Here is a 26,130-nt window from a genome sequence, read left to right as displayed (position 1 = left end):
GAAAAAATACACAGTTAATACGCTGTATTCAGAGGAAGTACTTTCTCCAAGCAACCTTTAACATCTGGAGAAGTGAATCCATGCCTCTGTGGGATTTTTCCCTCTTTCACTCAGCGGGAAGCTCTTTTAGATTTCAAGTGCTTTTATATTTCATGCCAATAACGAACACTGAAGCTGACAGAAAGGACAGTTTGACAGTTTATTCAGGCAGCAGTTTAGGAGCAGAGAAGCCAAACTCTGAAGAGAATATCGAGCAGCCCGCTGTGCTGAATATTCATGAAGATAGTAATGCATATGGCCTCTATTAAAGGTTACATGTCTGGAAATAAACTTATAAAGAAGAGGGACTTTTGAAGAGTTAACCTTTAGAAAACAGAACCATATTATTCATTTGAGGCTCACTGTTCAGTGTTATCTAAGCGATAAGAACAGAGTTATGGTGCGCTCAATAAACCTGACAAAAGAAGCTGTTTTTTTATTTGCAGTATTCAGACTATTTTACTCACAAATGCAACATAAAACAAACTGATCTCTGATCAATTACATTTCATCAAACCCAAACAGGAAAATATACCCACCTGGGTGAATAAGTTTACAATATCTCTTTAGATCTCTTTGAATGGTTTTCTTTGTAAAGCCTTTTTGTAATATTCTGAGATCTCTAACCTCCTGAATGACCTCTATGATGTGGAAAGAATTTCATCATAACATTTACAAGTGCACCAAAGCCTTTAAAGTCCTCCAGGACTGAACAAATGTTTTACATAACCATTTTCTCTAGCATTGTACATAAAAAAAAAAAAAAAAAAAGTTGGAATCTATCTCAATCCAAACAGTTAAGAGATGGATAGACTGATGGGGGTTTCACCTACTTTAATGAGACTGTTGTTCCAGTGTGTTGTGATAGAGAATGTCCATCCCAGCCATGTTAAACCATGTTAAAGAGAAATGACATGACCAATAGAATTTGGTCAGCACTACAAGATCTTAACTTAGTTGCCTCAGAAGAGTGGCATGATTCTGCCCTAGAGATAATATAATAAAACAGTTTAGGGGGTTTGGGAATCTGATCAGGATGTCTAATACCTCTCTTTGTAGGTTTCCAGGAACCTAATTGGAAATAGACAGACCCAGAATCCAATAAAGTGCCAATACTACGGATGCACAAATCAATATGCCAGTAATTAAAATCATTAGCTCTGAGATTCTGAAATGAATGAAAATACAGCATCAATTAGCATGCTCTTTACTGAATTTTACCATAGATTTAGTTAAAATCTAATAAAGATTGTGGATAAATGCTTTCATGTAGAAAGGGTGACAATCTGTTAGTCCCTTAATTTTCTGTCTGCCTGCTCTATCTATTAAACAACTTAAATATTGTTACAATTAATCTTTCTTTGTAAAACAAAGTTTACTCATTAGTTTGAATGTCTTTTACTCCATGCAAAAAAAATCTGAATTGTTAGGTCAAACTTCAAAGACAACTGGAAATCAGTGTCAGGCAGGAAACCTGTGAAAGACTGCTAGCCTTTGGGTTTGGGAACACCTTGAAATCTCTGAGAGCAACCACACAAATTTGCTAAATACACAGTTATCTGGACCTGCGTCCGCAACCAGGCAGCGGATAAGTCTAAGTATGTCAATAGATAAATGGGTGAATATATGGACATACTTATGGATGGCTAGACATACAAGTCCTTCTCAAAATATTAGCATATTGTGATAAAGTTCATTATTTTCCATAATGTCATGATGAAAATTTAACATTCATATATTTTAGATTCATTGCACACTAAATGAAATATTTCAGGTCTTTTATTGTCTTGATACGGATGATTTTGGCATACAGCTCATGAAAACCCAAAATTCCTATCTCACATAATTAGCATATTTCATCCGACCAATAAAAGAAAAGTGTTTTTAAAACAAAAAACATCAACCTTCAAATAATCATGTACAGTTATGCACTCAATACTTGGTCGGGAATCCTTTTGCAGAAATGACTGCTTCAATGCGGCGTGGCATGGAAGCAATCAGCCTGTGGCACTGCTGAAGTCTTATGGAGACCCAGGATGCTTCGATAGCGGCCTTTAGCTCATCCAGAGTGTTGGGTCTTGAGTCTCTCAACGTTCTCTTCACAATATCCCACAGATTCTCTATGGGGTTCAGGTCAGGAGAGTTGGCAGGCCAATTGAGCACAGTGATACCATGGTCAGTAAACCATTTACCAGTGGTTTTGGCACTGTGAGCAGGTGCCAGGTCATGCTTAAAAATGAAATCTTCATCTCCATAAAGCTTTTCAGCAGATGGAAGCATGAAGTGCTCCAAAATCTCCTGATAGCTAGCTGCATTGACACTGCCCTTGATAAAACACAGTGGACCAACACCAGCAGCTGACACGGCACCCCAGACCATCACTGACTGTGGGTACTTGACACTGGACGTCTAGCATTTTGGCATTTCCTTCTCCCCAGTCTTCCTCCAGACTCTGGCACCTTGATTTCCGAATGACATGCAGAATTTGCTTTCATCCCAAAAAAGTACTTTGGACCACTGAGCAACAGTCCTGTGCTGCTTCTCTGTAGCCCAGGTCAGGCGCTTCTGTACCTGTAGCCCATTTCCTGCACACGCCTTCTCCACAATCTTCCTCAGGGTCCGGTCACCTCTTCTCGTTGTGCAGCGTTTTCTGCCACACTTTTTCCTTCCCACAGACTTCCCACTGAGGTGCCTTGATACAGCACTCTGGGAACAGCCTATTCGTTCAGAAATTTCTTTCTGTGTCTTACCGTCTTGCTTGAGGTGTCAATAGTGGCCTTCTGGACAGCAGTCAGGTCGGCAGTCTTACCCATGATTGGGGTTTTGAGTGATGAACCATGCTGGGAGTTTTAAAGGCCTCAGGAATCTTTTGCAGGTGTTTAGAGTTAACTCATTGATTCAGATGATTAGGTTCATAGCTCGTTTAGAGACCCTTTTAATGATATGCTAATTTTGTGAGATAGGAATTTTGGGTTTTCATGAGCTGTATGCCAAAATCATCCGTATTAAGACAATAAAATACCTGAAATATTTCAGTTAGTGTGCAATGAATCTAAAATATATGAATGTTAAATTTTCATCATGACATTATGGAAAATAATGAACTTTATCACAATATGCTAATATTTTGAGAAGGACCTGTAGAGTTTCTCAAATCCAAGAAATACTCCAGCAGCTTTAGAACTGTTATTTGACAAAAACAGTTCTAGATTTAACTCAGAGTACCTGCAAACACACACAAACACACACACACACACACTATCTATATCTCAGTGCAACAAAATAATCCAATCATGGACCTACAACAGCATCTGTGCGCTGCAGCGCTCAGCTCCACTGCCACTGTACATCAGTCGAATCCTGGCCGAACTTCGATTTACAGCTACTGCCAAACACAAAAGCGCACACACACACACACAGACCTACTGTAGTGTGCAGCGGCCACCAAAGATAAGCTCAAATAAACAACAGGGCTAGAAAAATAAATCCACCTCCCTTCTCTCTTTCTGTCTCCCAGCGGATGGGAGAGGGCATCCAAAGAACACCGCCTGTTACTATAAAGCTTCTTGACATCACATTCACTAACACACAAACACACACACACAATGATACAAATAGGAAACGGAGAGGGAGGTATGGTTCCACAGGGAGGGATCACCTCTTCTATCGTTCTACAAACTCCTTTTATCTGCTGGCTAATGAGGAGCACACACAAACACACAAAGCCACACTTAAGAAGCCTCATGCATGCACACACCTCCTCAGGACCGAGGTTTCATCAGAGCATCTCTCAGCGAGTGTCCCACTTCTAGAAGGACCACTGCTTACATCGTTATGTAATGTTTTGGTTGAGTATAGTAGATGTGTCATGTGTGTCTCTGTGTGTGTGTGTGTGTGTGTGTGTGTGTGTGTGTGTGTGTGTGTGTGTGTGTGTGTGTGAGAGTGTGTTAAGCTCAGAAAGCCTTTGAACACTCAGCCTCTTTCCTCAGCATGAAGTGCTGTAACACTACAGGCGCTAATGAGTGTGTTCATGTAGAGAAGCTGTATATGTGTGTCCAACAGCATCCCTAATATTAGTCAGTAAAAATGTTTTCTGCAAAGCAAGCAGTTGCCAAAAAAGTGGATGAACTACTCTCAATACAATGAAAATGCAGATACCATTTTGTTCTTTTGGGTAAAGCTTGAACCTTGCTCACTTTACAAACTAAGGATATCAATTAAAATCTGAAACACTGAATCCCATTTCCTATTGATATCCGTGCCCCTACTTCTGTCTCTTCACCCTTACATGAAATACATGTTTTCTCTCTTTTAAATTATTGTAGGTACTCAGGATCTATTAGGATCTTTACAGTAGTCTCTAGGCTTCATTAAAATAAAATAAAAAAACAACCATATTTCTGTTGGAAACCTGCTGGGAACTGCCGGGCGCTCAGTGCAGCTGGAATTGTTTTACTTTGAGAACATAAAGACTTCACAAAGTTGGGAAAAACTAAAAATAATATGCTATTTTGAGTAGAATACAGCTCTGTCCTGGGAGTTTCTGACAGGATGAACAAGAACTTTTGAACTTCCATCATTGCCCACCGGAGAGAAGGTGGAGGAGGGAAAAAAAAGAGGAGGCGAATAGAAAAGCAGGGAATGAGGATCCCACAGGAGCAACGAGAGCAACCAAACTGTCACTTTACAGAGGTTAGAAGGAGACGGAGACAGTGTGAGGTGATCCGCCTCACATGGAAGAATGCGTGACCTCTTGAACTCTCTCCTTGTCCCATCAGATTTACAAAGTTTAGAGGGACTAAGGTTTTATTCAGCTTGCAAATTTAGTGTGAAGTGTTCCCACATAATTGTAAAAAACTAGAAATAGCTTTTTGTATTGCGTTATATGGAAAGAAGAAATATTTGTGTTTTCAGACTCACAATTTAGAAAGAAATTTAATTTTGATAGAGAAGTGATTACATTTTGATTAAACTACCACATTCTCTCTAGAGAGAATGGTTCGCCCATCCTGGGAGTCCTTGAAAACCTGCAGGAGCATGCAGGCTCATACTGCTTTGCAGGGAACAGGGAGAAGGAACAAGTTTACATATAGTTTTCAAATTCAGTCCACATTAATTCAAGTGCTGATATACATTTTGATTAAAGCGTGACGTTCAAAGACGCTTATGATTTGAGTAATTTAAACTTATTCTTAAATGGACCTTAATAGGGATTGGCATGATAAACACAGAAAAAAAAAAAAAATCTACATTTTGTTTCTGCTCATTAGATGCTTCAAAGGCAAGAACTCCAATCCTTTTTCATGTCCCATAAACCAAATTACATTAAAAAAAAAAATCAATGAATTGATGGGTGCTCTCATCCTTATTGCATAGTGTGAGAAATTTAACTATTATATCTCACTGTGACTTAGGAGTCCCTTAGTGGAGGAGATCTCTGCTGAAGCTATTGATCCTTGTATAAAATTTATGTTTTTAGGAAAGTGTAAAATTTGTACTTTACCCGATCCTTGCAAGACTAGGTTTATAGTCCTACAAATGAAAGTAAAACATTTAATCCTGTATAATTGGACCTTAATCTGCCTTCAACCTTGACTGACAGTCATTCTCAAACATTGTTTGATTGGAGTTTGTAAAAACAATTGCTAAATATTAATACTTTTTCATATTTTTTGAAGAAAGTGGTGCATGGATGTAGGACTTCTAAATATAAGAATTGTGGGTAGTATTCATGAGCTCTTTGCATATCTGAGGTCTAAGGATCAGGCCACAAAAAAACATATAACTTGTGACATAGACCCAGGCTAAAAACTGCCTGACATGTCCCCATCGTCCATATTGTTTCTCAATGTTCTGTCACCAGGAGATGAAATGTTTTTCCATTTAAAACGATCCCTCCCTGCAAAGCTCGTCTAACTCAAGACACATGTGTCAACAGAAGCGAAGCTGAAGCGGCTGACGTCACTCTGCAGGCTGCTCTCACGGCTTTATCAGCAAACCAAACTAGGGGCTGATTAAGAGCTGAGATAGAAAACCTCAGTGATGTTCTGCATCTCTCATCCAAGTGTGCTCGGCTGAGTTTGCAGCGGTATCTACAGCTCTCAGTCTGATGCAATCAGCAGATAAAAAGCCTACATGTGAGAGTGTGAGTGAATGTAACCGCACACACACATTTCATAAGGCGGCTTGTTATGCAGCAGCTTCTCCTCCTTTTTCGGATCCTTCAGTTATGAATCTATCCATATTTTTTTCATCTTTCCCTCCAATTTCTCTGTTAAAAGGAAAAAAGATACACATGCAATCGAATCCCTCACACCTCCCCCATTTCTTCCTCCCTCGCATTTTGCTTTTTCTCCTTTTCCCATCTGTCCATCCCTGACAGGAAGCGGGTGCATTAGCAGAGCAAGGAATGGCTGATGGAATTAACTCTCATTATCTGACCATTTGCAGAATGGAGAGTAGAATAAAAAAGTGATGGAATAGGATAACTGAAGTGATAAAGATCTATCACCTCTACCGCACAAACCACTAAATGTATTTTTAATGTTTGTGTTGAGTTTTTGTGTCTGTTCAGCCGGTTTGGTTAGATGCTAAATCTTGTGTATCTCCACCCTTTCCATCCCTTGAAGTCTGGAATCCTTTTTTTAGACAACAAATGTCATTGAAAGACTGAAACCTGTCTGTCAGTACTTTGCAGCTCTGCTGGTTGCTGTCAGCTCTGAGCAATGCTGTTCCTGCTGAAGACACAACTTTCAAAGAAATAAAGAAAGGCTCAGTGGTTTTCTGAAACAGCTGAATGCTGTGGGTTTTAATCAGGCTTAAGGACTGGATTGATTCTAGAGTGAATAAAGAAAGGATTAGCACATCTGTGAATGTGGGATTGGGTCAAAATTAATTTAATTATCATTATTTTTATATTTAATAGTTTTACAGGATAAAACAATGGAATATGACAGGCATATAATGAGGAACAATTATATTTTTCCAATAATATTTTTTACATTTTATATCCTATCTCCTATTATCCTATCTCCATCCTGTATCAGGAGAAAGCACATATCATTAAATTAAATATAGCATCTTTAAGGTTTAGGCTACTGTGACATCTGAACATCCCACTTAAGGAAGAAAGGTAAAGAATATTTCCATCTGTCCGTCCATCCATCAATCCATCCATCCATCCATCCATCCATCCATCCATCCATCCATCCATCCATCCATCCATCCATCCATCCATCCATCCATCAGTGAGACATGCCGCAGGCTAAGAACTAACTCCTCAACCACTGCAAAATTACATCCTAGTTGCATAATTTTTAGAGCTATTTTGCTGTTGAATTTATTCAAATAGTTAGATTAAGGTTAAAGTTTTATTTTTTGTGAGCTTTTTGATCAAATTTATTTGTATTAATTATTTCATTTTGGATCTTTTTTGGTTTATCTTATTTGCCCTGTTTTATTGCTTTTGTTTGTTCTTGTGTATCCATGTTTTCCTTCATGAGTCCATTCTTTTCTCTCGGACCTTCATCCTAAAGCTGTTGTGTGATCATAAAAAGTCACAATTTACCTTTTTGATGTTTTTCACCTCGGATGTCAAGTCTCCGCTGCAGTCCAACTCTCTCCAAATGTTCTTCAAAAGATAAACAAAACTACCATCCTGGATTTGACTATAAGAGGAATCTAGAACCAGGCATAATCTATAATTGACAGGCATGTTTTTATGTTGACTTGCAAAAAATTTATATTATTAAAGCAAGCATTTGTATCTAATTTTTTGGTCCTTTTTTATCTCCACCTATGTTGCACCACAATATTAGTCTGACAGCCTGACAGGGACATACTGAACGCTGCCACTTCAGTTGATGCATTTTTTAGTATTTTCTGAAAGAGAAGATGAAAACATTCTGAACTTGATGATGCTATTGAATTGTTAAATATGAAAAGAGCCTTTGTTTAGATGAACAACACATTGTCTTCCAACCACTGAGTTTTGTCATTAGAGAAATTATCTCTTCAACTTCAAAAGTGCAATAAATACTATAAGCTGCATGTTTCTTTAATGTCATATTGGATAAACACTGCATAAAAAGAATAGGGGAGGACATAGGAATTAAATAGTTGGTGTAAAGAGAATCTAAATCTAAAAGCGACATGTTTCACTTCATTAGCTTTCAGTTTATGTGAGAATTTTATTAAACAGAGACAAGACACGAAGTTGGTGAAATTAATAGATCATTGCAATCACTCAATGAGCATGTGCAACTAAAACTAATCCATCTCAAACGTCTGCCAAGACAATATATTTCAAAGTAGCCTTCGCGTCTAAATGTCAGTCTTTGGGGTAAAGAAATGTGATTAAAAACTTCAGCTGTGCAACCTGACAAGACAGGATATGTTATTTCAGGCCACTTGGTTTGGTCTTGAAGCTCTTCATCACTGTGTCTGAGACAGTTGAGATGTGATCAATCAGCAATCAGTCACACAACTGAATGGTCAATACAGTCTACTGCTCAGGAAAACGTCAGAAGACAAAAAAATAAAAATGTCCAAGAAAGTAACGTAAAAATCCGAGACACAAAAACCAAAATGTTTGTGAAGGTTTTCAGGCCAATCTCTGGAAACAATATGCTGTTACTTTGGATTCCAGCAAACCAAAGACGCTGTTAGTGAGGCTGGGATTCAAATGTCTAATACCTCACGTTTACCTGCAAGAAAACCAAACAGCAGGTAAAGCTAAAGTTCCACAGCCACAAATCAGAAACTACAACAATGATAAAAATGAGATTTGTTTTTAAAAAATCCTCTGATTTGAAATAAAGATCAAGTGTAAGTCTACTCGACTAGATACAATGGTTATTTGATGGGTGGATGGGTTTTTGGTACAATGTCATGTCACTTTCAAATTAATTCAGACCTTTTGTTAGAAATACTATTTAATCATCATCCCAGTTTTATGATTTTACTGTTCCCACAAATTACAAGCTGAAATATAGTTGTCGATATATCAAAGAACACTTAGTACTCATCACTAAAGTGTTAGCCTAAGTGGCCAGTCAGATGACAACAAAGACCTGTAATATAACTGAATGCCCTTTCCACCACTTCAACGAACAAATTCACAGGTAGATCAACTCTCATACTATTTGAACATTTAGATAATTTTGAAATTTTTACCCTAAACTTCCCACTCTAAGCAGGTCATATGATATATTTATGAATATTATGTATTGTTAGCACTAATTGTTTACCAATAAAGCACTTTATATATGCCAGCGGTTGCCATCAGATGATTGTCCTTTTTCTTCTACCCTCACTATATTTATATACAAATAATTATTAAAGTTGTTTTTATGTGCATTATTTCTGTTTTCCACTTATATTTATATTCAACAGAAAGCATCAATTTATCTCTGGCATGAACAATAGTGTTTGTTTATACATTGGCTCTCAAAAGTGTGCAAATCCTTGTCAAAACCTCGTGTACCATTAGAATGAGACCAGGATAAAACCTTTTAAGACTTTTTTCAACTTTAAAGTGACACATATCCTCTAAAATCAAACTAAAAAACAAACAAATATTTTTGGCTGACAGCAACACTGAAGGAGCAAGAGAAAGTTCTAAAAAAAAAAAAGACTTGTGTTATATATGTGACAGCCATCTCCATATGTCTGGAGTAAGGAGTAGGGCTCCAAGACAGAACGTTTTCGTTTCAAAGGAGGCATTCAAGGTTAGTAAAATCTCCTCAAATCTCGATTTTGTTAAGGTGGATGAAATTGAAAACTGTTCCAAATATTAGTCAGATTAGACATAAAACCTTCAGGAGCCTGCTAGAAAACCAAAGATGAAGGTTTTGTTTTTTAGAATCATAGTGAGTTCAAACATACATTCAAAGCAACAAAAGAATGGTTTTACTCAAAGAAAAGTTGAGTTTTGTTATTGATTACTTAGAGTTCAGGACTGAATCTAACAGAACATCTGTGGGGCCACCTGAAGAGGTCTGTGGAAAAGATATGTCCTCATGATTTCAGAGATTTAGAAGAGTTTTCAGGGCAGTGTGCAGATATTACCAAGTTGAGCAGTGGCATAATCATATCAGGCTAACAAAGTCCTGACAAAGAAGACTGAATGCTGACATTAAATCAAGAGGTATTTTAAGTTCCAAGTTGGGTAAAAAACAAACTTTAATTTGAAGACTATTTGTTTTAAAATCATTATCCAGATTGTTCCATACTTTAACTCTGTAAACTGAAATCTCTACATCTGCTTTAATATTTGATTTTTTTCACAATTTTTACATTTTAAAAATGTATTATTTTTCCTAATAATCTATTACATTGTGTGCACTCAATTCAGATTGCCAACTAAACTGATCTAAAATTACCCCTAAAATATTAACTTCTGTTACCATTTCTATTGGAACTCCATCGATTAGCATGTTAATCAAATAATCTTTTTTGGTAACCAGAAATCATACATTTTGTTTTATTTCAGTTTGGAAATAACATATCATTAAGCAACGTCTTGGATTTTCTTTCACCATATGGTTGTTATTATTGTTTTTTAATAACTAAAAGAACAAACATTTTAGTGACATCTGCTGTTTACCAGACATTTCCCAAATGTTATTGATATATATATAAATTATGATGTTAAGGTCCCCACACAGGACCTTGTGGGACTCTACATGTAATGTTTTGTGCTCGGTTTAGTTATTTTCAATAAGAGTGAAAAACACTGTTAGTATTGGACTAATGCAACAAAAACATAGTCTAAGTGTTCTTGCTTTTTGTGTCTAGTGAAATCATTGTATGATTGACTGCAATCAAATTAGATGTAGCCCTGTTCAAGTCAAGTTAGTTTCCCATTCCAGCAAGTGGAAATAAATATCTCTCTGTACTTTCCTTCGGAAATTATTCTTGTAGTGGAAACGAAGAAAACCCCTAGTCTGTGGGGAAATAAATCCAGTAAATATCAATGACAGACCATCTGTACTTTAATAAAAATTACAAATGAAAAGATACGAAGAAGCTGATATTTCTTGAGTTCAATAAAAGGGGAAATGGTTCGTTAATATCTGAGCAAGGAGGAGTGATGGAGGGTAAAGTGTATCAGTGGCAGTGTGTTAATCCTCGGAATACAGGCTGTAATCTGTTGACCTCTCTGCTCGTACAACACCCAAACTTCCTTTGGAAAAAACACCTCCAGCCCAAACATGTTTAACCATCAAAGCCCACGACTGAAACAACATCATCGACTCCAGAAGTAAAGCTGACCTTAATCCAGTGTGTGTGAGGAGTCAGCCACTTTGTCCTGCTCTCTATCACTATCTCTCTCTCTCTCTCACACACACACACACACACACACACACTGAGGGTGGCAGTAGCCTGTGGGTGTGCGAGCAGCTGTGAATAATTGTGTTTACAGATGGTATATTTGCGACCTGTGGGTTCAGAGAAACTTCTCTCCCCCTCAAAAGACAGAAGACAGCCATGACATTTAAAGTGAATGTCTTTCTTACCCTTCCTCCTTCCCTCTCAGCCTCCACCTCCTTCCTATATGACTCTGCCCATTTCAACTTGTTCACCTCACTTAGTTTAATTGGCATAAGTGTTGACGAGGCATCACAAGCCAAATCAGAACAATAACCAGTGATATAGGTAAAGAAAACATTCGCAAATTGCTACTTAGAAGTTTAATTTGGCTCCATGATGTAGGTAAATGCGCAGCTTTATTTATACTTCAGGGAATCTCATTTTAAGCACTGAAAGCCACCTGTTAGTGTGCATCATTATCTAAATGTAAAGTTATGATGCAGAACATACAAGTTGCTCTTATTCCTGTCTTGTTTTGATTCATCTTCTTGCATTTTGCTGAATATTTGGATAAATCGTGGCTTTATGCACAAGGTGTTCTGTGCTTTAAAGGTTTAAATTAGACTCATCAAATATGCAGCAGAGATGAAGGACTGGATGGATCAGTCATAAGCATCTCTGAATGGTTTTACATTTGTGCAGCAGTTGCAGGAAAATCTGAAGATTCAACACAACATCTCTTCATGAAGACGGAGCACAGCAAATTTTGAAGCACACACTTAATTTTTCTTTGGTGATCTTGATTGATTTGCAACTAATTTCCAACAGTCATTTCTAACAACTACCCTAAACGCTGCACAGTTGGCTCATAAAGCAAGTGTGAGATAAAGGAATTCCGATTCAAGGCGTGCTGGGGAGCAACATATTTTCCCGTTACCTGATATGCAAAAGCAAAAGAAAACAGAATGCTCCAGCAAAACATAAATTATATTTTAGTCAATCAGTAAAACTCTATTTGTAGAAGATTTTCCATGCTTAGAAGAGTCACACAAGTGTGTTACACTTGTTAAAAGGTTAAAAACAGACAAACTGACATAAACTAACCACATGTGATAAAACTAAGTACACTGTTGTGCCTGTTTTTAAACTGAATTAAAAATAATGGCAATGAATGCAAATAAAAAAAAAAGAATGTGTGTACAATCCTTTTACCCGGTGTTTCTATTTTGAAAATGAGACTGTGTCTCAGTGCCTGTATAAATAAAGAATAAAATAAAAACAAAATGCAATATTGTTGGAAGCTGAAGTAAAGGATTAAGACAAACTTGGGATTTACCAAAACTGTATCAGGTAAATTAGATAACATTCAAATCTGTCAACATTATGTGATATTTTTTAACTTTTATCTGAATATGGTCGCCTGCATGTTCCACCTTTTAATTAGAAAAATCATACAGCTATAAAGTCACATGTATTTTCTAAAGGTTTGATCAAATAATAAAATTCTGAAAACACATTTATCAATTGAAAGGACACTTTGGCAAAAGTTGAGCACAAATTAGCCTCTAAATATGTTTTATATGATTGCTGTTCTTTAACCTCAACTTTTTTTGTTACACTTTCTACAGTCCACATTTTTTTTAAACCACCACTATGGTTATTATAACTTTTATTATCATGGAGTCTGTCTTTATTTTAATTTTTGAAAGTAAATGACTTTTGTTTTGCTTTCTTTGTTAATAGTGTTTTTGTTATGTATGTATTCATTCATTCAACCAGAATAAAGTCATTGTTAAAGTTCTTCATCAATTCCAAAAGGCAAGTTAGGATCCTGAAACTCTGAAGTATTTTTCATCAGTGAGCCTTGACCACTCATGTTCCTGTCTCCAGTTCACCAATTTTCCTTCCTTGGACCACATTTAATAGACATTGAACCATTGCAGACTGGGAACACCCAACACAAGCTGCATTGTTGGATGTTGTCTGACCAAGTATTCTAGCCATGATAATTTGTCACTGGTCAAACTAATTTAAAGCTTACTTGCCCATTTTCCTGCTTCTAAAACATGAGCTTTGATAATCACTGTTATTCACTTCACCAGTCAGTAGTTATAAGGTTTTGGCTGATTTGTGTACAATATACATATAAATTTCAAATGGAACGGCCACTTTATTAGGTACACCTGTTTAACTGCTTGTTACACAAATGGTGAATCAGCCAATTACATGGCAGCAACTCAATTTGAGACATCGTGACGGGGTGAAAACAATTGCTGAAGTTCAATGTGAGCATCAGAATTGGAAAGAAAGGGGGTGCAAATGGCTTTGAATGAGGTATGTTAGTCAGATGGGCTGGTCAGAGTTCTTCAAAAACTGCTGATTTGCTAGGAATTTCATGCATATCTATCCTTCTGGTTTCCTTAGAATGAACAAGACAAAATATCAGGGAGCAGCAGGCACATGGACAAAAATGCCTTGTTGGGGACAGAGAGGAGAATGGTTCAAGATGACAAAAAAGTGAACTGTAGCTCAAATAATTTCTTGTTACAACCAAAGTGTGCAGACTACCATCTAACAAGCAAATAAAATGTCAAATCAATGGATCAATGGATCCATCATGCTTTATGTACAGCAAATTTTCAGGTGAGTGGTGGTGGTTTAATGGTATGGGAGACATTTTCTTAGCACACTTTGAGCGCCTCAGTACCAACAGCATTTTTAAACATCAGAACTTGACAGAGTATTTGTGCAGACTTTATCCATCCCTATATGACAACATTGTACCCATCTTCTGATGGCCACTTAGAGCTTGGTAATGATCAATGCTCAAATCATGTTTCTTAAACATGATGATGAGTTCAATGTACTCCACTGGCCTCAACAGTCACCAGATCTCAAACCAATTGAGCACCTTGGGGATGCGGTGGTACAGGAGATTCACATCATAGACATGGAACCGACAAACCTGCAATAACTGGGTCCTACCATCATGTCAATATCGACCAAAATCCAGATTAGAAATGCAGGTATGTCTCAAATACTTGACAATCTATGTCATGAAAAAAAGACAGTTCTGAAGGTAAAAGTGGGTCCAAACCTTCAAGGTGTACCTAATAAAGTGGTCATAAAAAGAATATCTGCAAAGCAAATCAGACAAATTTGAAATGAAAAAATGGCAGTTCCCAGGACTATAAAAAAGAAAAGATCTTTGAGGATCAATAAAATTTGCTGTACTAGATCAAGGCCATTGTTATAGGAAAAATACCAATTTTGGGGAAAAGGGAATCTTGTGGGATGTATAATATGGATTCTCACTCACAACCAAAATAGCAAAAATAGCATCATATACCAATGGCTGGTATCACTGTTTTGTTCATTGTAGTAATTAATTTCATAGCGTAACAATGGGAGACGCTCACAAATTGCAGCTTTTCCTGCTGTATATATCTCTGTGTTAAATACGATGACATAAAAAAAAAACATGTAGCGGATGATGAAATCAGTAGCAAATCCCTGGTAACTTTAGTGTTTGTGCATCAAAACAATACAATTAAAAAGGCAGCTGGTATGTGTGGTGGAAGATAAATCAGTTTTCACTTTGTTTCAATAACAAAAACAGAGGGAAACATTTAAGAGTGTATCAATCAGTTCTCCTGTAATCCGTTGTACTGTTTATGTGGTCTGCTTTAAAAGCTAAAACATTTCAGTTAGGTTTGTATCTTTGCATATTTTAGCATCAATACACCTATAAATGTTTCAGTTAACTGGATAAGACCAATTCTTTCCAAACCTGTTGGCTGTTTAAACACATTCCCACTTGTTCTCATGTAAAGGATGAAGTCAGGCTCAGGAAGTGCTAACTGGTAAAGTCAAGGAACCATGAGTGTTTTATTAGTGTGTTTCCCGTTAGCCACCCTCTGTGGCTCCGTAAGTGGAGCTGATGGAGGGTTGAACTAAGTATGATTTACATAATTGGGATGTTAATTTGTTAAGCCGTGGGAGTTGATTATGTTGCATATTGATTGTGTTGTGCTGCTGTGAGGTCGCACACGTCTTTAACAAAGGTATACAGTGTGCAGCGCAGGGAATTGTGGGAATGTGATTACTTGTACAGTGTTAGTTTTCCTGCTGACAAGGTGAGTTTGTGATGAAAAGTGTGTAAACGCATACTGGTGTGTTTCTGAACCTGTCTATGTATGTCTGCTCCGGTTAGGGCTGATGAATGAATGAAGTAGGTGACAAGAGGCAAAGAGGGAGGGGAAACTCCACCTGGTCTTACCGTTCTCCGGGTGTTCCATCTCGCCAATGCTGCCGTCGGGTGTGGTCCTCTCGTAGTGGTCTTCCGGCAGAGCTAGCGGTCCGATCCGAGGGCCCGATGATGACTTGGAGCTGGGTGTCTCTGACTCCTCCAGGCCGCTGTCGTAATAGCTGTGCTGGGATGCATCCTGCAGATCCTGGGCCTGATTGGATGTGGAGAAGGTGACTCGGCGGTGGGGCAGCTGAAATAAACACAAAGAAAAAAAATAGGCATCAGTGTATCGTAATGTACTTTTTCATTATGACATTCTGTTTTATCCCACAGACTGATTCAAGTTTAGTTTGGTTCTGCAGCTCAGAGAAGTCACATTTCATTCTGACGCAACCCTCTCAGGTTAAAATGGGAATTGCTAATGGAAGGTGATTGATTGTTTTATTCTGTCACAGTGTTTTGATTTACAAACCGGTCTGATAGAGACATTGACCTCAAAGGCAGATTCTCTATGGCCAGTAAAATTGATCACTTTAAAAGAACAGTTGATAGACTTTGAAACAATGCCAGTTTATGTTTTGCTTCATCCAGTTAATTTCAGTCATTAGATAATGGCAAGTTAGCTTAAACTGAACTCTTATCAGATCACTATTATATTTTGAAGTCCTTAAGCGGACACTTGTAAGCATAAAATGTTGATAACAAATCTGCAAAAACATGTCAGAGAAATGTCTTAATTCTTTTACACTTATGAAAAGGAACTGTGAAAAAAATTTTACAATATACTCTCTAGTTAAGATTGCTTCATTGCGACTCATTAGGGGGACACAATTTGTTGTAAAAGAAACACAATCCAAAGGTCGTGTTTCAGGAATTGTTGACTTGGTACTTTAGGGGACATTTCTGCTAAAGATGTGTGCATAATGTTTTGACACAAATTTAACTGAACTGGTAGTTTTTATAAGTGAAAATGTGCAAAATATATTAGGTGCACCTGATCAACTGCTTGGTAACACAAATAATGAATCAACCAATCACATGGGATCAACTCAACAAATTTAGGTAATATGCTGAGGATGAGTTGCTAAAGTTCAAATCAAGTATTAGATGGTGTGGAAACAATCATCTCATTTTGAACGTGACTAAAACAAAGGAGATGATTGTAGATTTTAAGAGAAACAGGAATAAGTCAAAAACTATTTCTATCATTGTATAAATACCTCGGTGTTCACCTGGACAACAGACTAGAGTGGAGATGCAACTGTGAAGCCATCTACAAGAAGGGACAGAGCAGACTGTACTTCTTGAGGAAGCTTAGGTCCTTTGGTGTTTGCAGCAAGATGCTGCATATCTTCTATAAGTCTGTTGTGGAAAGTGTGATCTCTTCTGCCATCATCTGCTGGGGAAGCAGCATCAGAGCCAGGTACTTAAAAAAGCTCAACAAGCTGATAAAGAAGGCTGGCAATGTTCTGGGAACTCCTCTGGAACCTCTGGAGATCATTGTGGAAAGACGGATTCTTCATAAAATGAAGAACATTATGGAGAACCCTGAGCATCCTCTTCATGAGACTGTCCTACAACAACAGAGTGTCTTCAGTCAGAGGCTTCTTCAGATCTGCTGTAAGACGGAGCACTACAGGAGATCCTTCCTGCCCACAGCCATCAGCATCTACAACGGCTCTTTGAAGAAACCTTCATAATGAGCTACAACAACATTTAATTTCCCTTTGGGCTTAATAAAGTATTTTTGAATTTGAATTGAATTGAATAGGATTTAAGTGACTTTGAACATGGTATGGTTGTTGGTGCCAGACTGGCTGGATTGTTTATTTCAGATACTGCTGATCTTCTGAGACTTTCAAAAAAAGAGAATAGTCTACAACAGAGAGAAAATATCCAGAGAACAGAAGTTGTGTGGATGAAAACTCCTTGTTAATGTAAAAGGTCAAATGAGAATGGTCAGAATGACTTGAGAATAGAAAAGCAACATTAATCAGTTGTTACAACCAAGGTGTGCAGAATGCTGTCTCCAAATGCATAGCTTAAATCATCTCAGAGTTCTTAAACATAAAAATTACACTATACTCCAATGGCCTCCGCTTTCACTTAATCTCAATCCACCAGAGTACCTTTAGGATGTTGTGGAACGGGATTTCACACTATGGACCTGCAACTGTATAATTCTGCCATCTTAATATTGAACAAAATCTCTGAAGAATGTAACATTTTATAGTGTACAACAATGTGAAAACATTTTAAGCATACAAGTCCAAGTTGCACAAAATACACCACAAATACAAACTATTATTATTCATCCTTTGGGATCTCAAATGGAACACCATGAGAAACTGTACTGTCTCAGATGTTTATGAATCCCCTTGGAGTCATCAGTTCCTCAAATAACAATCTCAACATAGTCAATCCCTGCATGTTGAAATGTAAGGAAATAATGTTCTAGCTTGTGCAGTGAACCAACATTTTTATCTTTACCTTTAGTTGTGCCGTTTCTTCAGATACTTTTCCAAGCAAAGATAAGGCAAATCATCTGTTTAAGTTATTTATGTTATGATTGTTTAAGAAACATTTTACTCTAAAATGGCAAAACATTGCAGCCAACTTAGAAAGACTGATACTCCTCTGGAGGCTACAATCTATCCAAAGCCAGTCACTGATCTGAAATATGATAAGCTGGCACTGGTGAGTGAGGGACTGGTACGAATGAAAAGAATTGCATCTTTTTCAAAATCACCCACCCAGTGGAATAGCTACTGGCTCTATGAAAGCCCACTGGCTGACAACCCACTCGCTGATAAGTCAGCCAATATTCACATCCTTGAGCCAATTCCATCTGTTTACCAAAAAAGGTCTTGATAAAAAAAAAAAAGTTTAGGAGCAGATTGTTTGACAATTGAGATGTAAACTCAGTGTCTACCAGTGTCTATAGAGGGTAACCCAGGCCGGTCACAGATGCAGAAGTCAGTACACTGTCTAATGTCCCCATCCCCTTATAGGCTGCTTTTTGTCGAAGACATCAGACGTGTGAAATGCTCACTTGGTCATCCATTTACACGTTCACAGAGTTGTAAATTGCTAGCCCGCTGTTTTTGCATTTAGAACACTATGAAAGTGCAACAGAAGGCTATTTACACAGTCCCCAGTTACATATTGCATAAATAAAAATCAGCAGGATATACCAGTATAAAACATTATCATTTATATTCATAACTCAGACAAGGTAATAGAACAAATGTCCTTGTGTATCCACCTATTTAAACATGGGCAACCACTGGCCATTGCAACCTTCATATGAAGTTATTAAAGTCATTCATAGAAAATGAATATTCAATTCCATGCCAAACAACTGCTTTTAAACATTGTTGCAATCTACCACATAGTGGTACACGGGTAGACAGTAGTGGACATGTTCGTTGTTACAGATTTAAATATGGTGTCAAAACACATTTTCCTGATAAAATCTGAAATACTGTAGCTCGGCTTGATAATTAGAGGGGCACAGTTGAAAAATTGAGTCACCTAGAAGAATGCTGTCCCTTTATTGATTGTGAAAAATCTGAAGACTTAACAGTGCTGTTGTCAACTATTAACTGATTAATTAATTAATTAACAGTTATCATTAGATGTACCATTCTCGGTTAGCCATGGCTGTAGTGTATTATGGTCTCTTGCATTCAAAAACGGAAGAAAGAGATGAACATTTGAAAAAGATCATGATTACTTGCTACCAACATCAGCATTAGCATGCCAACTCTAGCCTGTTGACATAACAATTTATTGGTCGACTTAAGGCATATGTATACTCCACAAGAACAGAGAAATTTGTTCTCTCTCCCAGGGCTGTCAGAACAAAAAACATAATTTTTTTCCAGCGATGGTTTGGACGTTTTTGCACAGTTTTTGTTCTTGGGTCATGATCTGTTCGGAATGTTTGTCTTGCGCTCTGCCTGAGAAAAATTAAGTGCTTGCACTGCAGTGTGAGAGGTATGAAGTCTTCTTAGGAGGCCTGCACTTCAGTTCATGTGAAGTAATGTCTTTGTCAACGAGAACTTCTTGTCCTTATTCTTGAATCCTTAGGTGAAATAACAAAACTGAAACACCTGGTTTTAGACCACAATAATTTATTAGTATGGTGTAGGGCCTCCTTTTGCGGTCAATACAGCGTCAATCCGTCTTGGGAATGACATATACAAGTCCTGCACAGTAGTCAGAGGGATTTTAAGCCATTCTTCTTGCAGGATAGTGGCCAGGTCACTACGTGATACTGGTGGAGGAAAATGTTTCCTGACTCGCTCCTCCAAAACACCCCAAAGTGGCTCAATAATGTTTAGATCTGGTGACTGTGCAGGCCATGGGAGATGTTCAACTTCACTTTCATGTTCATCAAACCAATCTTTCACCAGTCTTGTTGTGTGTATTGGTGCATTGTCATCCTGATACACGGCACCGCCTTCAAGATACAATGTTTGAACCATTGGATGCACACGGTCCTCAAGAATGGTTCGGTAGTCCTTGGCAGTGACGCGCCCATCTAGCACAAATATTGGGCCAAGGGAATGCCATGATATGGCAGCCCAAACCATCACTGATCCACCCCCATTCTTCACTCTGGGCATGCAACAGTCTGAGTGGTATGCTTCTTTGGGGCTTCTCCACACCGTAACTCTCCCGGATGTTGGGAAAACAGTAAAGGCGGACTCATCAGAGAACAATACATGTTTCACATTGTCCACAGCCCAAGATTCGTGCTCTTTGCACCATTGAAACCAACATTTGGCATTGGCATGAGTGACCAAAGGTTTGGCTATAGCAGCCCAGCCGTGTATATTGACCCTGTGGAGCTCCTGACGGACACGTCTGGTGGAAACAGGAGAGTTGAGGTGCACATTTAATTCTGCCGTGATTTGTACAACCGTGGTTTTATGTTTTTTGGATACAATTCGGGTTAGCACCCGAACATCCCTTTCAGACAGCTTCCTCTTGTGTCCACAGTTAATCCTGTTGGATGTGGTTCGTTCTTCTTGGTGGTATGCTGACATTACCCTGGATACCGTGGCTCTTGATACATCACAAAGACTTGCTGTCTTGGTCACAGATGTGCCAGCAAGACATGCACCAACAATTTGTCCTCTTTTGAACTCTGGTATGTCACCCATAATGTTGTGTGCATTTCAATATTTTGAGCCAAACTGTGCTCTTACCCTGCTAATTGAATCTTCACACTCTGCTCTAACTGGCGTAATGTGCAATCAATGAAGACTGGCTACCAGGCTGGTCCAATTTAGCCATGAAACCTCCCACACTAAAATGACAGGTGTTTCAGTTTCATTGTCCAACCCCTGTAATTCGTCTGTTGTTCCAGAGTATGTATCAGCCTTTTGCCTGATACATATTATGGTCTTTTTTTTTACACTTAAACTATCTTTAATAGTTATTTTAATGTACTATTTTACAAATTTGTAGTGCACTGTAAATGAGAAAATTGAGACAGAAAGTTAAACATTTCAAAATATGAGAATCCACATAATACGCTGCAAATATTTATAGTAGCATGCTAATGCTAGTGTTAGCATGTTGACATTAACATTTGTTATTTTGCTCCAGGCACAGTATATAGTAGTAGCCACAGTATATGATGGTAGACTTTATTGTGTATAACACTATATAGTTACTTTAAAGTCCCTAAAAGGATAGAGATAATGTTTTTTTAATGTTTAGATTCAATTAAAAGTTAAATAACCCAAAAGATTGTTGCCAAAAATACATGCAGTCCAGGCTATGGACTGCATGGTAATCAGTCTACTAAACACTAAGCAAGTTCATGTTATCATGCCAGCTTTTACAGTTTTTTAAGCCATTTAACAGTTGGTGGATGTTCACCTAAATCCAACTCAGAGTGTTTATTGTAAAGAAAACCACTAAAATACAGCTTCTTAAGCTGTGTAAAATTAAACTGCATAAAATATTCTGACAATAAACATGTTTCTACATTAAAAAGTTGTGATGAAGGAGGACCTCTTGATTAAAGAACATGTAGTGAAATATACCAATACATGCACATATTGCATGTATTCTGCTCACAAGCACAAACAGACATTTTTTTAATACAGTTGGCCCCCTGGTGGGTTCAAAGAATCAACTGCAAGTTATCCTATTTCATGACATCACATCCAACATCTCTTACTATAATAGATTTCACAAATCGACACATATGAGAAGTAAAGGCATGGTTTGTACATATGAATATATTTATTGTAAACTAGGGTTTAAGAGAATCTCATGTGGGTTTTTGTCTACAGAGGTTCTGTTCAGGATTAAACTAACACTTTTTCCTCATTTATTGTGTGTCTTTCTGTGGGTGGAAGGTAACTGTTTGACTTGTGCGTTTGATGGTTTTGTAATTAAAATACAATTAGCCTCCCTGTAGCGCCGCAGGGATGCTCGACATCACTCACACGTACACACGCACACATTGTACAAAGGCAAAGAGGGCTGCCAAGCAAAGTGTCCTAATTCAAAGGCACACAATGCACGGTCAGACGTTTCAAATGTGCACAAACACACACACATAGGACAGGCCCGGACTACTAAAAAGCAACACTTCTGGGCCGATCACCATGGCAACTGGGCGCTATCAGAACCAGTAAAACCAGCATATTAGTTCTCAAAAAAATGGACTGCTTCTGCTTCATCTTTTCATTTTATTGATCAATATGAATCTCAGTACATGCAGTTTCAATAAGTCAAAGTTTATTTAGCTGAAAAACAGGAGTTTCTACAGGACTGAGAGTCTCCTGATGTTTTATCACCTGCATTCCAAACAGTTTGAGCATTTGAGAAAGATTTTTTTAAAATCCTGTTTTTTCTCAGTGTGTAGGTGAAAACTGCAATATTATAGTGTAAAAGTGATAGAAAATGCCCAAAACTAAAAGTACAATGGAGCTCCCCCTTAACCTGTGAGAAACATTGTGCAGTCAAGGCATCAAAGGCCCAGATCCCTGATTCTTCAGGCGACAGGCATCTTCTGCAGGTGAACAAGTTCAAACACAGAAATAACTGGACTCAGAGCACTCTTACTTCATGTCTTCCCTGTAGAAGAGCCCAGAGAGGTCAGTTTATATTTCTGTACTGGCACAGAACCAGATGTTACATAAAGGAGGTAGTTCGTTCCACTTTTTCTCCAACTTTGTGTGATAGGAGCATTGCATGTTTGCTTCAGCACATCTAACATGTGATAATGAATGACAAAACACATATCTTGCATATAAAATTTTTTGCACAGATAACTGATATTTCTTTTTGTCTCTGCTACATTAATTTTCAAGAATATTCAAGCAAGTTTTTGTCAGTGATATTCTAAGTTTGGTACTAGTGGATTCCACTAGAGGGCAGCCCAACAAACTCAGAATAACTACTAATAGGGGAAAAGTTCATGTTAGTTCATTAGTTCATGTTAAATGTCTTTAAATATGAAAGGTTTATGCATATTAGACTATTAAACTGACAATGACTTGCATTTAATCTAAGAATCACTTATATATCATATCATCAGTTTTAATCCAGAGCATATGAGCAGATGTTTAGAAAATGTTTACCTATATAAAAAAATCCATCTATATTTTCACCCTGACCAAACTGATGCCAGGAGAAACCTTCATTCAACAGCTCCCTCTTTTGAGGGATTCTATTGGAAACAACACAAATTTTCACTACAATTGCAAGGAAAGAGTTTGGGATGCACAAGAAAAACCCACGAATAACTTCAGCTGACAAACAGGACTCACAAAAAGGAGGCATTTGACGTATGGACTGCATGGTTGAGTCTCCGGAGGACAGCTGTTACTTCGCTAGAAGTCACAAAACAGAGCAGTTATGGTATGCAAAACAGCACAGAAACAAGACTCAAAACTCCTAAAGTTATTAAAGTTTGGCAAAAGGTAGACATTATGGTCACAACCTTAAAAGTTACACTGGGAGAGAAACCTACAAGGTCTGTGAAGAAAAGTACACGAATCCTACAGTGAAACATAAGATAGATCACACTTTGACCTCAGCTCAAAGTATGATCTACAAAGGCACAGGGAAGTTTATCAAAATTGATGGCAAGATTAATGCAGCAAGCTGTTAAGAAATACTGGAGGTATATCTGCACTCATCAGCCCGAAAGCTCCACATGTGTACTTGGACGTTCCAAGCTGACCTGGTATTGCCTAAAAAGGGAAAGAGTGAAGATCCAGAACTGGACTTGCTAATCTCCTGAACTCAGTCACTGAATAACTTTTTTATTTGATCTCCAATATGCAGGTCATTCAAGAAAGCCCAAGAATCATCTACAAACACCACTAAATATTTTGAGTTGTCATTCATGTTGAAGTGGCAATAGACTGTATTAAAAACTAGATTATGTAAACTTTTGATCAGGGTCATTTGGGCAGTTTCTGTTTCCATTATTGTTTTATGGGCTATAAGCACAACTATGTTTACGACATGTAAAAAAACAAGAATGTGCTTTATTGCTTACCACTGAATAATTCCCTAACAAAGAAAACATTCAGAAAAAAACATAGATTTATTTTCCAAAAATTGGGCTGGGATGCCTGCCAGGGATCCTGTAATGGTCGTCTTCTTGATCAGGTGTGTTTGGGAAAACAAAGTGTGCCAGGTTGTGTTATTATTAACTGCTCGCTGGCTCTAAGTTCTCCGTTCTGTTTGCTGAGTGAGCATTAGGAAATAAATCACTTCTGTATTTATGGAGCAAGGTGTCTGGATCTCTCTCCCACCCGTCTGTCACCTCCAGCACGCCCAAAAACAACAGACAACCTCCCACCCTCTCTTGTTTGTTGCCCTTTTTGTACTGATTGTGTTTGCGTGTTAGTTTGCAGGAAATAGAAGTGCCGCCTCAGCATGTTGAACTAAGAGAAAGTGGAGCAGATCAGAGGGGAGGAAAAAAACACCAACCAACATCGAGGGCAACCTCCACCTCAACCTCCATCCTGCCGCTGTCCTTTAACAGAACACCATGTTCTCGTCCTCCAGATGGCTGCCAAAACAGTCGCTGTATTTCTGACCAGCTTTACTGTTCTCTACTGCCCTACTTTGTGTCTAACATCAACCCTGAACTCTAGGGAGGTTCCCCGAAAAGGGTGGGATTAAACTTTTTTTTTTTTTTTTACTTTTAATGTGAACGGAGGCATTGTTAACCATAAAGGCATCCAAAACAGACTGAAGTACTAAGAGAATTGTCAAACCTGAGGCCATTTTTTGCTTTAATGAAGTACCATCTTAAAAAGAATCATTATAAAAAGGGAAAAAATTAAATGCACATGGTCTATCAGAATGACAATGATCCTCTAGGCATCCAGCAATTTAATGAAATAGAAAAAAGTATTAAATGGGTTAGTTGTTCATGAAGTAGAAGCAGGCTCTCTGAGATTAAGATTGCAACAAACCACATTGACCATTAAAACAAATGCAGCTATGAATACAGCTAAAAAAATGCTGCCAATGATTGTTTAAAGTATAAAAATGACAAAAAATGTCAAAACAATTAAAACATTTTAGTTATAGCGTTGTTTGTTAAGGTAGGCCAAACCACACGTAGTCTTCCTTAAAGTATATACAAGATTTAGCGTGCAACGAACTTTAAATCACCTTGCACAACTTAGTATGCATTTAGTAGAAAGTTCTTTGAACATTTATTCCTTTTTTTTGTATTATAGATGTTTTTATTTGTATTTGCATTTTAGTCCCATTTTATGCTGTAAGCATTCCTTCTACCTCCAAACTGTATGTAGAGAGCTAGAAAGAGTTTTCGGTAATGGCGATGAAGGTCATTAATTAAGGATTCAAGGGAAAATGCTTCATCATGGCCTCTGCAGAAAACCGTTATTGCTGCACTTTGTCGGAGGTTCCCCACTAACAGCTTCTCCGCAGGCGGATGTTTAGCCGTCTGCAGGTAAAACGCACATGTGCACTTATGTAAAACAAGAGAGGCATGATGAGCCATTTTTCCTTGAATCTGTAATAACTGACCTTGATTACCATCGGAGGGAGAGGCAACAGCGAGGCCGCAGATGTATCATTAAATCCATCATGCAGAAAGGAAGAATTAAAGAAGATAAGGAGGATAAGAGGGGAAGAAGAGGAGCAGTGGGGGTTAACGGAAGCTGGAGGAGCAGGACGAAGGTGGGTTGAGGCTGATAAGAAGTCCAGGTCGGTTCCTCTTCCTGTTGCAGCTCAAACTCCTGCAGGAGGTGATAGAGGAAGAGGAGGCCCGTTCAGTGGGCCACATTGTTCAGAGATGATTAAAAACCAGTGAGAGGAGGAACGCAGGACGCCTCACTGGGTGTTTGTCAGCCGAGACACGGAGAGGAAGATAACCAAGTGTGTGCATGTGTGTGTGTGGGAGTGTGAATGTGTGTGTGTGAGAGATCCTCATTACCTCCCTCTGTGGGAGATAAGAGTGTGTGAGGCTGCATTGTGCATGCTTATAAAAGTCTGTCCTTATCAAGTAT

At 38.1% G+C, this 26,130-nt stretch overlaps 1 protein-coding gene across 3 annotated transcripts in view; it reads right to left on the bottom strand.

Moving 5' to 3' along the window:
- The window catches only part of LOC124860451 (protocadherin-1-like), a 261,838-nt gene that overhangs the window by 107,367 nt on the left and 128,341 nt on the right, over nt 1–26,130 (bottom strand). For 2 of the 3 annotated variants that reach the window (XM_047353788.1, XM_047353789.1), the window contains exon 4: nt 15,632–15,851. In XM_047353788.1, coding sequence (XP_047209744.1) covers nt 15,632–15,851 — 220 coding nt within the window. Of the gene's footprint in view, nt 1–15,621; nt 15,852–26,130 lie in introns of all 3 variants that reach the window. The other variant, XM_047353790.1, reaches the window with a different exon arrangement.

This window comes from Girardinichthys multiradiatus, chromosome 23 (assembly GCF_021462225.1).
Source record: "Girardinichthys multiradiatus isolate DD_20200921_A chromosome 23, DD_fGirMul_XY1, whole genome shotgun sequence".
Lineage (NCBI taxonomy): Eukaryota > Metazoa > Chordata > Actinopteri > Cyprinodontiformes > Goodeidae > Girardinichthys > Girardinichthys multiradiatus.
The sequence above is the reverse complement of the archived record's forward strand: the minus strand, read 5'-3'. Positions and strand labels throughout refer to the sequence as shown.